This window comes from Homarus americanus, unplaced genomic scaffold, assembly GCF_018991925.1.
Source record: "Homarus americanus isolate GMGI-L3 unplaced genomic scaffold, GMGI_Hamer_2.0 scaffold27339, whole genome shotgun sequence".
NCBI classification, from domain to species: Eukaryota; Metazoa; Arthropoda; class Malacostraca; order Decapoda; family Nephropidae; genus Homarus; species Homarus americanus.
In genome coordinates, this window is record NW_024717738.1 from 382,259 (window position 1) to 394,390 (window position 12,132).

The following is a 12,132-nucleotide window of genomic DNA, read 5'->3' on the forward strand; positions in this document are numbered from 1 at the left end:
TGAAAAATGAACATCTCGGTGGAGCGAGTTTGTCACAAATGTCGACACGCAAACAAGAACACAGTTTTAATGTAATCTAAAATCATAAATAAATGTTTCAGAAAATCAACGTAAATACAGCAGAAAATCCATAACCTGAATTACAGAAATTTACTGACGTTTATATGAAAAAAAAAATGACATTTTGGGAATCACAATTTCCAAGTATATATATGTATATCAACACCTCACCCCCACAGGAATCGAACCACGGTCTTATTATTGTGACCGAACGCTACCTCTGGGCCACCAGGACACTAAAAGCAATCCTAGACTCTGTTTTATTTCACACAAAGCCTGTTCAACGAGCTTATGGCGCCGTGAACTTCAAATGGGGACCACCTGCGCTCTTAGGTAATCAGAGCAAACTTTTACCAAATCCGCTCGAAACACGAGGATCCATATATTTCTTTATAATTTCAATCTCAGGTATAACCTTTGTTCCCCAGAGTAGTGTTTAAGTAGGTTAGGGGTGTGTAGCTGTTGGGGTAATATCATTTTGTTGAGTGCCCTGAAGGCCTATTCAGGTGGGGGTTAATAAGTTCTTATATTTTTATACCATTTTCTCAGTGCTTGATATAATTTTGTTGAAAGCCCTTAAGGCCTGTTTTATGTGCAAGCAACATTTCTTAATACTTCAAATTTATTGTTGCCTGAGTTTCTAATAATTTATATCATGTATAACTTTTATTCCCCAGAGTAGTTTTAAGTTCAAGTTAAGAGGTGCTATATTGGTGTACCATTATTTGATTGTGTTTGTAGTGTTGGAGGAATATATGTCCTAAATTTTACAGTGTGCCTCATTCATCCCAATCACAGACGCGATCCTTCCACGGTCACGGAGAATTCATTTTGTTAGTAAATTTAAGTGTTCTTGTGCTGGTTCGGGATTTCTCCAAGGGCGCTCCCAATGCAATTACCATCTAATAATATTTAATAAACCTCAAGTCCAGTGAGAAATTAAGATCCAGTAATTCCGACCGGTTACATATATATATATATTTCATGTAAATCCACAATGAAAACGTGGATAAGATAATCTGTTAAAATGAAAAGGTTTGTTGACTTTATTCAGACATCTTCAGTTGCTCTGAAGATGTCTTGAATAAAGACGAAAGCTAAGGTACTCCGTTGTTTCCATTTTCCCGTGTGATTTTATCAAGATATATATATATATATATATATATATATATATATATATATATATATATATATATATATATATATATATATATATATATATATATATATAAGATCCCAGAGGAAGAGACAATTAGTTAGTAAGTGAAGCATCAAACTTGACCTCTGCTTAAAGTTTGATGGGTGAAGTTAGTGATCCTGTCATTGTCACCAGAGTTCCTGCAGGGTGAGCCAGGACTGTCATCACCATCAACTCTCGGCAGCTCCTCGCTAAGTGAAAAGCAAATTTCTTGAATGGTTTGCTCACAAAAGTTGTAATTAACTATGATATGAAGAATTTCTGACTTAAAAATTAAGAGGGGCAGTAAAAAAAATAAATTGAGAGAGAGAGTCTGAAAATATATAATACCTTTTCTACAGTAATGAATTTCATAATCAACTAAATATTGTAAGAGAAATGAAATTCAAAATAAGTCTTTCAAATCATTACCTGTTAAATATACCTGAGAGTCACTTCACAATATTTGGTCTAAGTCATAGTATATCATGTTGCTCTCCACAGAAGAATATTATACGTGTTCAGATATTCCACGAGTCTAGTTCCCACACCGAGAAAATCTCCGGATGGGAATTTGTGAAACACTGAAAAATATTCCGGATCTAAGCTTCGACGATGGATCTTATCAAGTAGTGGTGTGTCTGTCGTAACGGAGAAAATATGCACAATGAAAACGAAATGTAATAAATAAAATGATATGTAGTTACTTTACTATATACAGCGTATCTACCGGACAAAAACGTTATAAACGATTTACTTGATTTTTTCTGTGTTGTAATGTACTGTATCTTACTGTAAACTGTGTATATAAACACTCTTGCTCTACAGTGACGCCGCACCATCTCTTCCCTGATAAATAGCACTTCGTTAGTACCACTTTACTCTGGTCAACCCGGCTTTAATGATTCAAAGTACTGAATAAACCAGACTTGTTTGTAGAGGCTCTACACGTGACGGGGCCTGGACGACCTTCCTTAAGCTGGTAGTTTGTCAGCCGATTCAAACTTGTTTACATGTGATAAACGCCAACGTAACATCTGTAAACAGGTAAACACTGACATACTACAGGACCTGACAGCCCCTTCATCACTTACCATAAACACTTTTCTTAACAGGAAACAAGATATAATTTATTTTAATTTCTGTATTACTAAATTTTTCTACATAATATTAAGAATATTTTTAAGTCTAGACGATGTAGTTCTTTTGAAGATAATTTCCTTCACGTTGTTAAATAATATATTGTGCAACTTTTTTTGTTGTTATAAGTAACCACGTTAAAAATTAATCTGTATTTTTAATCACTATTAATTAGTATAACATAACTACTGTGGCATGATATATCTAATGCCAAATCATTTCTACGTACAGCACATAAATATTTCTGAGAATTCGTTGAGTATAATTATCAAATGACCAAGTATTGGGCTAGTCATCTCAGTGTCTCATGCAGAGTTACATATAACTTCCCCTGGACTTGCCTTCTATAATATACTACAGATATAAGAATCTTAATATACAGCCGATATAGATATCAATATACAGCTATAATGTCTCAATTTATTACCATTATGTGTGTTTGAACATATTGCCGATAGAAGCTTAATAACTTCCGATGTCCGAGTCTTAATGCTATACTCGACCCCTGTCCTAAGGGTCGGTGGTTCGATCCCGGGTGTCTCCTAGTCCACCCAGCTGTAAACGGAGTGTAGTACCTATAGAACTCTTCTTGTGACGGCGGGATTCTATAATTTCCCATTGTGTTTTATAAAAAAAAAGAGCATTAAGACATATAGCTTTATTACAATGGCGCTACAAAAACCCCCAGTAAAACTCAATTTCAAATTTCTTTTTTCGCAAACTATAAACAGAATACAATATGATGCATTACTATAAAAAAGGTAAATAATAAAACGTCCTTAAAACTATTATTACCTATGTTGTTATTAGCTGTAGGTACGCACACAAAAAGCATATGAGTCCGTTTCATAATATTTATAACCAATTTACTCGCTAAAAAAATGATTGTAATGGGTCATGCAGGTTGTTTTGTGCGGTAGTACACTAGGGCAAGTGTTAGTGGTAGAGGCTATGGCTGTGGGTGTTCTTGGTTCAACACTAGATAAGGTGTGGAGGTGGTAATGAGAGGAAGATGATAAATTTTGATCATTAGGTTGCTACGTCTGACACCCCCCCCCCTCCACTCCCAATGGTAGCGGGAGTGAGTAGTGGCTTAAGAGGAGGTCTGGGGGGTGGGGGGGGGGGGATATCAGAGGGTATATAAAGTATGGGGAGGTGTGCTCACCACTACACACACTGTGACTCTGACAACATGTGGGTACATCAGCTGGTTCTCCTGGTCTCCCTGGCCATGGTGAGTCCCCTACAATCTAGTTTGATCTAGAACTGACCTCTAGCCTCACCTGACCTGATCATTAAACAAATTCATGCCCTAACTTATCCGCCTAGACCACAGCAACTAACTCAGGTCTAATCTGAACTTCGCACACGTTACTTAGCTGGGTACTAACTCGAGCGTAACTAATAGCACCTAGCTCGTTGCCAACCTAGCAGATATCACAGAAACTAGTTCAATACAAACCCCAGCCTAGTTCACAGGACCTAGCTCATTACCAACTCACTCTTGTCCCTGCTTTAAAGCTATTTACTGCCTAATTGGTATATCTGATTCTTTACCCGAGTCATAGCCACTGTGTTACCTGACCTTTATGTAAGATAATGAAGTTTGTGTTGATACTTGGTCCAGGTGGTGTGTGGGGGCGTGGTGAGCGAGGCGGGCCTGGCTGGTCGACAGGGGTCAGGCGCCGCCTTGTGTCAGTCCACCGTGACGCTCGACTTCTCCTTCGACCAGCCTCAAGTTAATTGTGCTCCTTGTGAAGAGACACTGCAGGTAAGCTTTCACTCTCTTAAATTGTAACTACCTCTCCTTCGGGTAACTGCAATCGACCTGACATTAATTTATAGTTACTTTTCACGAGTAACTATTTTATGTGTAGATTGGAATTAGAGTATTGGAATAAACGATAAATTATTAAAAAATAAATAAAAAATTGTACAACCGTTATTACTCAAAAATATTCTAATATGCCACTTGTGTGGTCATCAGTAATTAAAGGATATCTCAACAACAGTACTTTTCTAGTTGAACCTGACACAAATAATAAAGAAATGTACAGCCATTTTATCCAAATTTATCGGAAGAATATAAACTGCTGAAAACATCCGAGCGGATGTTAAGTCACCAAGGGTTAGACTGAAGCTGTAGTGTAGTGTAGCCTAGTTGAAGGATGTCTTGTGTCACAGACAATACCACATAAAAAATATTATTAAAATAACCAAAATATTCAAGTCTTACGTTAAAGATGTTCTGTAATGTTAAAAACTATAAACACTCAAATGTAATCAAGCTAGCCTAAATTAATAACATTTATTTAATACACTTGACAGATCATAGGAATTAGTTATTTTGCAGAAATTGCAATGCTCATGTAGTGTGAGATTTGGCGGCGTGGTCCGTCAGTTCATGTAAAAGTATCATGAAGGTTATGCATTATAAGGATAAAAATGTATTCATTTTTGTTGAGATTATCACTCAACTAATATCGTGGAAACATCACGTTGGAAAACATGTCTGAAACAAATTCTTAACATTGTGATTATACGAAAACAAACATAACTGCCAACTTAGTTACTGTGCCATTGTTAGTTATTCATAATTTCCTCCGGTTACAACACGGTTCCAGGCTAACGAGAGACATTTTCATACGTTTTCCATCTAAATACTTTTACCTTTTATGTGTACGGCGGATGGCTACAATACTATATACAACAATTACTGGTCTGTCTACTTAAATATTTACAGCAGAATTTATTTGATTCTGGGAAAGCATAATTCAATTAATATTTTCATATGATTTAAGGAAAAAATGTAGCCAATTTTCGTTGCTTGATGATGACCAAGTATCTGAGAGTGGCGAAATAATACAATATATTGAACATGACTCAAACATGTCTGCCGGCATATGATGGTAGTGATAAAGATTGGATTGTTCTTGTAGTTGCTGGCGGTATTGTAAGTAGTTGGTAGGAATGTGATTGATCGTAATGACAGATGGTGGCAGCTGGTATTAAGTTTTATTGTACTCGCAGATGGTGGCAGCTGGCCCAGTGTACACACGTAATGGTCGTCTGGCTGTGCTGGGCCTCATGGTGATGGTCGAACACAACATGGACGGTAGCATGACCTGCTCCCTCGTGCATGACGAGCCAGGTAAGTCACTACCAGTACCCAGGTAGAGTTTAGGTTCCTCACGTCTCCTCATAACGTCAAAACTTCACTAGCCATATTAGTAATTGTTGGCTGACCGTGTAGCAGTGTCGGCAATATTAGGTAACACTTGCTGGCTGACTAAGTGGTGGTGGCTGACCATACAGTAGTGCCAGCACAATAAGTCAACACTATATTGAAGGCGTCTCTCTCTCTCACCCAACAGATGTTCAGCTCCTTCAGTCACAGCTACAGAGGGAGGCTTGTGGTGGATCATCAACCATATCTTCGACAGTGGTGACACAATCCTCAGGTGCTACAGGAGTGACACAATCCTCAGGTGCTACAGGAGTGACACAATCCTCAGGTGCTACAGGAGTGACACAATCCTCAGGTGCTACAGGAGTGACACAATCCTCAGGTGCTACAGGAGTGACACAATCCTCAGGTGCTACAGGACAGGAGTGACACAATCCTCAGGTGCTACAGGACAGGTGACAGGACACAATCCTCCAGGTGCTACAGGTGCTACAGGACACAATCCTCAGGTGCTACAGGAGTGACACAATCCTCAGGTGCTACAGGAGTGACACAATCCTCAGGTGCTAGGGTGACACAATCCTCCAGGTGCTACAGGACAGTGACAGGTGCTACAGGAGGACACAATCAGGTGCTAAGGAGTGACACACAAGGTGACACAATCAGGTGCTACAGGAGTGACACAATCCTGCTACAGGAGTGACTCAGGTGCTAGGAGTGACACAATCCTCAGGTGCTACAGGAGTGACACAATCCTCAGGTGCTACAGGAGTGACACAATCCTCAGGTGCTACAGGAGTGACACAATCCTCAGGTGCTACAGGAGAGACACAATCCTCAGGTGCTACAGGAGAGACACAATCCTCAGGTGCTACAGGAGTGACACAATCCTCAGGTGCTACAGGAGTGACACAATCCTCAGGTGCTACAGGAGTGACACAATCCTCAGGTGCTACAGGAGAGACACAATCCTCAGGTGCTACAGGAGTGACACAATCCTCAGGTGCTACAGGAGTGACACAATCCTCAGGTGCTACAGGAGTGACACAATCCTCAGGTGCTACAGGAGAGAACCTAGTCACAGAGACCACCACCAACCATTACACAGAAGACACTGAGACACCGGTTGAATGTATCCAAAAATAATTTGATCCCACCACAGGTTGTAAGGGATTGTAGTATGGCCTCATTCAGTTATAAAACTTGTGTAGAATATCCCATTAAAATCATGAAAAATAAAAGCATTGGAACAATTCGGTTTTGCCCTTAAATTTAAACACTTGTTGGTGAATGTATTTTAATTACAGAGGAGATAAATAAGTAAAATTTTAAACCAAATTTTCTTTATATTTTGTATAATCCTGACCAGTTTGTAGTAGGTTAGTATGGGCGTTGAGAAATAATCCTAAACTTCAGGTCACTATCCATATTTGTTCGATCAGCCATTGTGGTGGAAGTCTCTGGCAATCATGATAAGCTACCACGAAGACAATGACCTGTATGATGTATTGAGGTTGGCTGGATCCCGCCTTTTCACCCCAGCGCTCATTGGCTCGCTTACATACTCGAGATAGGAGGTGTTTTGTATATCTTTCTCTATCCCATATATTATTCTTTCTCTCCTTACATCATTTTCTCCCCTCCTCATCGTGTATAGGTGTACAGTAGAGTTATTAGGTTAAGTGGGGTCATTATGATGTTACATGTTAAGTTATTAGTTACCAGCGTCATAAGGGCTACTGTACTTTCATCTCCTCTTCGCCACACATCGTTATGATTATATTCTGCTAAGATGACTCAAGAAGCATATGTAATAATTAATCAGATATAGTTTTCACTTTCAAATAACTTCTTTCATCTCATTATTTTACGAGTAAATTAGGAGAAGCAGTGGTGTCGACTCGTTAAAACTCTTGATGGAATGGAACTGGTATCTGGCAACTTTATGGATTGTTATGCCATATTTCGGAATAAAACTAAATGTATTCTAATAAAATATTGCATAGGTTGAAAATTTCTAAAATGCTGCTTAACCATTATTTATGCCAAGGAGTATGGAGTTAAAACTGTTTATAATATATAACACTTCTAATAACGTTCAAATACTTAAAGACTAATGGCTGTCTTTATTTCAAAAGTCTGTCCACACAGCATGCAGATATTAATCTAATGTGTACACTGTCTGCTGTTGTTTTGCTACACTGACACCAGGGTCATATTGAGCATCAAGGGAGACAGACTACAGGGTAAGTGTGTTTGTGGACTGTTATGCATGTACCTATGGCGTGTAAGTACATGTAGGATATGTCCGATTATCAGGTTTACTAGCCAGTCGGTCCTATTCCAAAAGTGAACTAGATGAAGTAACAGCCTACTAGTATTTTCACAGAATACCCACAGCTCTAGAACTGATCAAACAAGCAGAAATGTTGGTAAGCAGACGTTCAACAGATGTCCTCCCGAGGTATTATCTGCCTTTGCTATCCTGGGGACCTCCACCGAGCTCACTGCTGGCACAGAGAGCCATCGAGGCATTTGTATGCCCGCTATACGAGCCCGGTACCAGTCGCTGCCACCAACACAAGGAGCACTGCGTGAAGCCATTGCTCGGGCACATTTCCAAGCCACGGTGTTGGGCAGGGGTGGGAGGCAGAGGCAGGGGTGGGGGGGTTTGGGTGGGGGTGGGGTGCAGGGGTGGGGTTCAGGCGTAGGGGATCAGGCGTGGGAGGAACAAGTATAGAGGAGCCAGGCGTGGGGAAACAAGACGCGTCAACATCCAGGTAAACAAGTGGGTTGTTACCATCGTGCACCTGTACGACCACCTGTGTTTACCTCGTGTGTCGTGATACTGCCTACCTCCACCTGCTAAAACACCTTTTACAGGTAAGTTTCAATAAATATTTATCTTCACACAAATATTAGATTACATGTTTGCCTATTTACTGACATTATAGAGAGTGGAGCAAATTTAAAAAAAGGTTGCTCTTTGAATATCACCAGTATGTGGTGAAATGTGTCCTACTTAAAATGATGACCGAGTGTACTGAGTCATGGTGCCATATCCATCTACTCAGCTCGAATGTGATCATGAACCTGATGTAAGGACTCAACGTTTAATCAAGGGTTTATTTGTACTCTCGCCCCTGAACTGTCGGTGAAGTGATCATTAACAAACAATAAAGCGCAGCCACTGTTCTATATTTTGTCAAAACCTGTAAATCAAAACACATTTCATTTTACCTCAATATTTAATTCGGGTTTGTTAGTCACAGAAAAATAAGTGATTGTTTCGTAGTGTATAAATTAAGACAGAAGAAGGAACTAGTGGAAAGCAGAGAGACTGGCAGGACGAATTAAATTAAAAACTGCCTTCGTGAATGTATGAAATATGGGAGGATTAATTAGGACACCGCAAAACTGATTGAACTGGAGGGTCACCAACCTTCGGACGTTAGGATATCACTAATACTGATGGATCTACAGTATGTGTTTGTATATATAAAACGTAAAGATGTATAAGTCAGTTTTATCGCGTCATCGTTCACCAGAAGCCTACTTATGGGTTTTGACATAACCTAACACGATGATGCTGCTGCCAGATAGCTTGATAGTGATAAGCATGCCCAATAGTTACAAAGGAAGAATCAGCCATCAGTAATCAGGTGGCGACAGTCAGGAAGCAACAGTCAGTCACCAGAAACGGAGCCAGTTAGTCATGGACGGTGTGCTCGTCCTTGCTCTGTGCCGGCAGCAACACCCTACACCAGGGCCGGGAGGGAGGAACAATGTTGGTGATATATGTGGCAGAACATCCTGCCTCCCGGGGAAGCCCGGGCGGCAGATGTGGGTGAGGGCGCCGGTGTGAGGCCGGCCAGGTCTGGGACACACCATCCCTCCTCTCCTTCCCTACCTCGTTATGTACTGCTCAATTATGTTTCCCGGGGCACACAACCCATGTACAAAAAATTACGGTATTTAAAAAAAAAAAAAAAATTATTCACCTGTGACATTAAAGATCACATGCAGAAGTATGGACAAAACAAACAAATATGAATCCACACGCCCCTTACACGCCTCCCCACGCCCTATACACGCCACTCCACACCCCTACACGCTTCTCCACGCCCCCTACACGCCTCTCCACGCGTCCTACACTCCTCTCCACGCCCCCACACCCTCTATATGCCTCCCCATGCTCACACGCCTCCCCACGCCTCCATACCCTAATCCACGCCCCCCATTGACCTCCCCACACACGTGAAGCTTTAAAACTTGCGTTCCATCATAATGAGTAATGTGTGTCGCAGTTCTCGGGTTAGTGTGTTGAAGGTTCTGTTACAATAGCCGAGAGGAATAAATTGTTAACTGAATCTACGTCAGTTACATAATGGTCAAGCGACGGTTAAATAACGGTCAGGTGAGGCTTAGTCGTCGGTCACAGGATCATTGGTTTAGTGTGGGAGGAAAATGTAACAAGCAATATATACTGACATGAATGGTGCAGGTTATGTTGGCACATTGTTCAACAAATGACGTATAAGTGTTATGAAAAATACCTTTAGACGGATTACCTTATATTGTCTCTGTTAGTGATAGTGTTGTACATTTTGCGATTTTACCTATTGTTGTGTTCCGTTTACAGAATAAAAATACAGTTGCTATTTTTTTTTGCTAAATGGTTTTCGAAAAAGTTTGTATTTATTGAGATATTTTATGGCTTGATATAGATATTATTGATATTCATGGTTGGGTGACCTGTACTATACACAATCTGAATTATTAATATGTTGCTTAAAATCCTGTTTCGTTTTGACTCGGTATCATACTCTCCTTAAAGCTCACAACTGTATCTGTCGTAGGTGGAAGTATGTGTATCTGCTGCTGTGTGATTATTATTGTGTAGGTTTGCTATTGGGTCTTCTGTCTGGTTTCTGTCATTGTGTTTTGTGTTATTCTGTGTCTGTCGTTGAATGTGTTTTTGCGCACCCGTGTGTATGTATTCGTGTGTGTCTGTAAGCTTATATTATTTTAACAGTTGCCTATTATCCAAATATTTCTGTATGTAATAAAAAGAAAATCACCCAATTTGGTACAGATGATATATGAGAATGGATAATGTTAAGGAACAACTACACTCTCTCTCTCTCTGTTCGGGGGCGATTATATCACCAATAACAGACTCTTACTTTATTTCATCGACGTATTAATTTTACCTTTAAGTAAGTCTTCTCTCAAGAAAAAATAATACAGGAGGTAAGATTTTTTCTTTTTACGGGAATTAGCCCACCCGGACACAGGTCGAACCACCCACAAAAAAGGCCTGGGGGGGCAAAAAAAAAAACGAACGGAAAGAAATTGTAAATATAGGAAAAAAGGGTTATACTGTATTAATCTACACCACGAAGATGCCGGAAAAACAGCTTTTTAAAGTGAGACAGATTGTCGAGGGTAAGGCTTAACTTTAGTAAATGTTTCTCAGTTAAGCACCAAACTTTGTCTAATGAACACTCTTAACACCTTAATTGATTTACAAGTCTTACAAGGGGGAAAGTTAACGTCCATATTTTATAGATTAGTTTCCAAAGTGTAGAGGACGCCTTAAGAGTATCTTAACTTATACTTAACTCAAAGAGATGTGTTAACTTAAAAGCATATTACTAGTTAAAGCAATAAATACAGTAAGGATTACATATTAATAGTTCAATTATAAATATTTCATCATATTTAAACTATTTCCCAATGCCCGGTCTTATTTCTTATAATCCGATTAACAACACAAGATCTTATATTCCCACAAAAGATCACGCTGGTAAAGGATGACAGGATTCAAGAATACTTCATCAAATTATTATTCAAGAGGGAATTTGCATTAAGTCAAAGTATATCAGACAAAAAAAAAGCTAAATGTTATTGTTGGTAAAATGATGAATATAACCAGAAGAGATGAGACAGTGAAGCAAGGTTTGAGAGATTCATATCAGCTCAAGCTCTCGTGTGGTGTTCATTTAAATCCTAACAATTGTCCACGTTTATTTTTTAATGTTTTTCAAGACGGTAAGATGAGAATATATTACACTGTTACTTTGTTTTAATGATAATAGACAATTAGAGTGACTTTTAATGTTCCAAGGCCAATTATTAGGAGTTTTAATGAGTTAATTGGTATAACTTAATGCCTCAGGTAATATCAGGAACTTTTAATGGTTAAAGGTAATTATCATGACTTTATCACTCATGGTGGTGATAGTTATGACATTTGATGACACAAGGTAATTACAGTAATTCTTTTAATTAAGGAGACTCAAGTAATGATTTAAGGGTAATTAGTAATGTGAATATCTTAATGACTGAAGGTGATTTAAAGTAGTAGATGAGATTAACTTAATAGAATGTTGTATTGTTATGACTCGAATAATTACTCAAAAGGTGTTGTTGTGTTTCTCTTAATGACCCAAGACAGTGTTGTGAGCTAGTAAAGTCATATTTACTCGGCTAATAGTCTCAATAATTCAGCCCAAACCGCTACTAACTGTCATACGAAACCATTAACTGAGATTAACAGTCAGAT

General features: G+C 39.1%; 1 protein-coding gene and 1 long non-coding RNA gene across 2 annotated transcripts; both read left to right on the forward strand.

Moving 5' to 3' along the window:
* The first annotated feature begins 3,537 nt into the window (after positions 1–3,537).
* LOC121859008 (apomucin-like) lies at positions 3,538–6,902 on the forward strand. The gene is made up of 5 exons (XM_042355679.1): positions 3,538–3,611; positions 4,005–4,148; positions 5,408–5,528; positions 5,752–5,928; positions 6,280–6,902. The coding sequence occupies exons 1-5, from the start codon at positions 3,570–3,572 to the stop codon at positions 6,708–6,710; spliced, it is 915 nt and encodes a 304-aa protein (XP_042211613.1). The 5' UTR covers positions 3,538–3,569; the 3' UTR covers positions 6,711–6,902.
* On the forward strand, positions 5,984–6,253 carry LOC121859006. The gene is made up of 3 exons (XR_006087590.1): positions 5,984–6,005; positions 6,074–6,127; positions 6,231–6,253. It is a non-coding gene; the product is annotated as an uncharacterized LOC121859006 (long non-coding RNA).
* Positions 6,903–12,132: the final 5,230 nt, after the last annotated feature.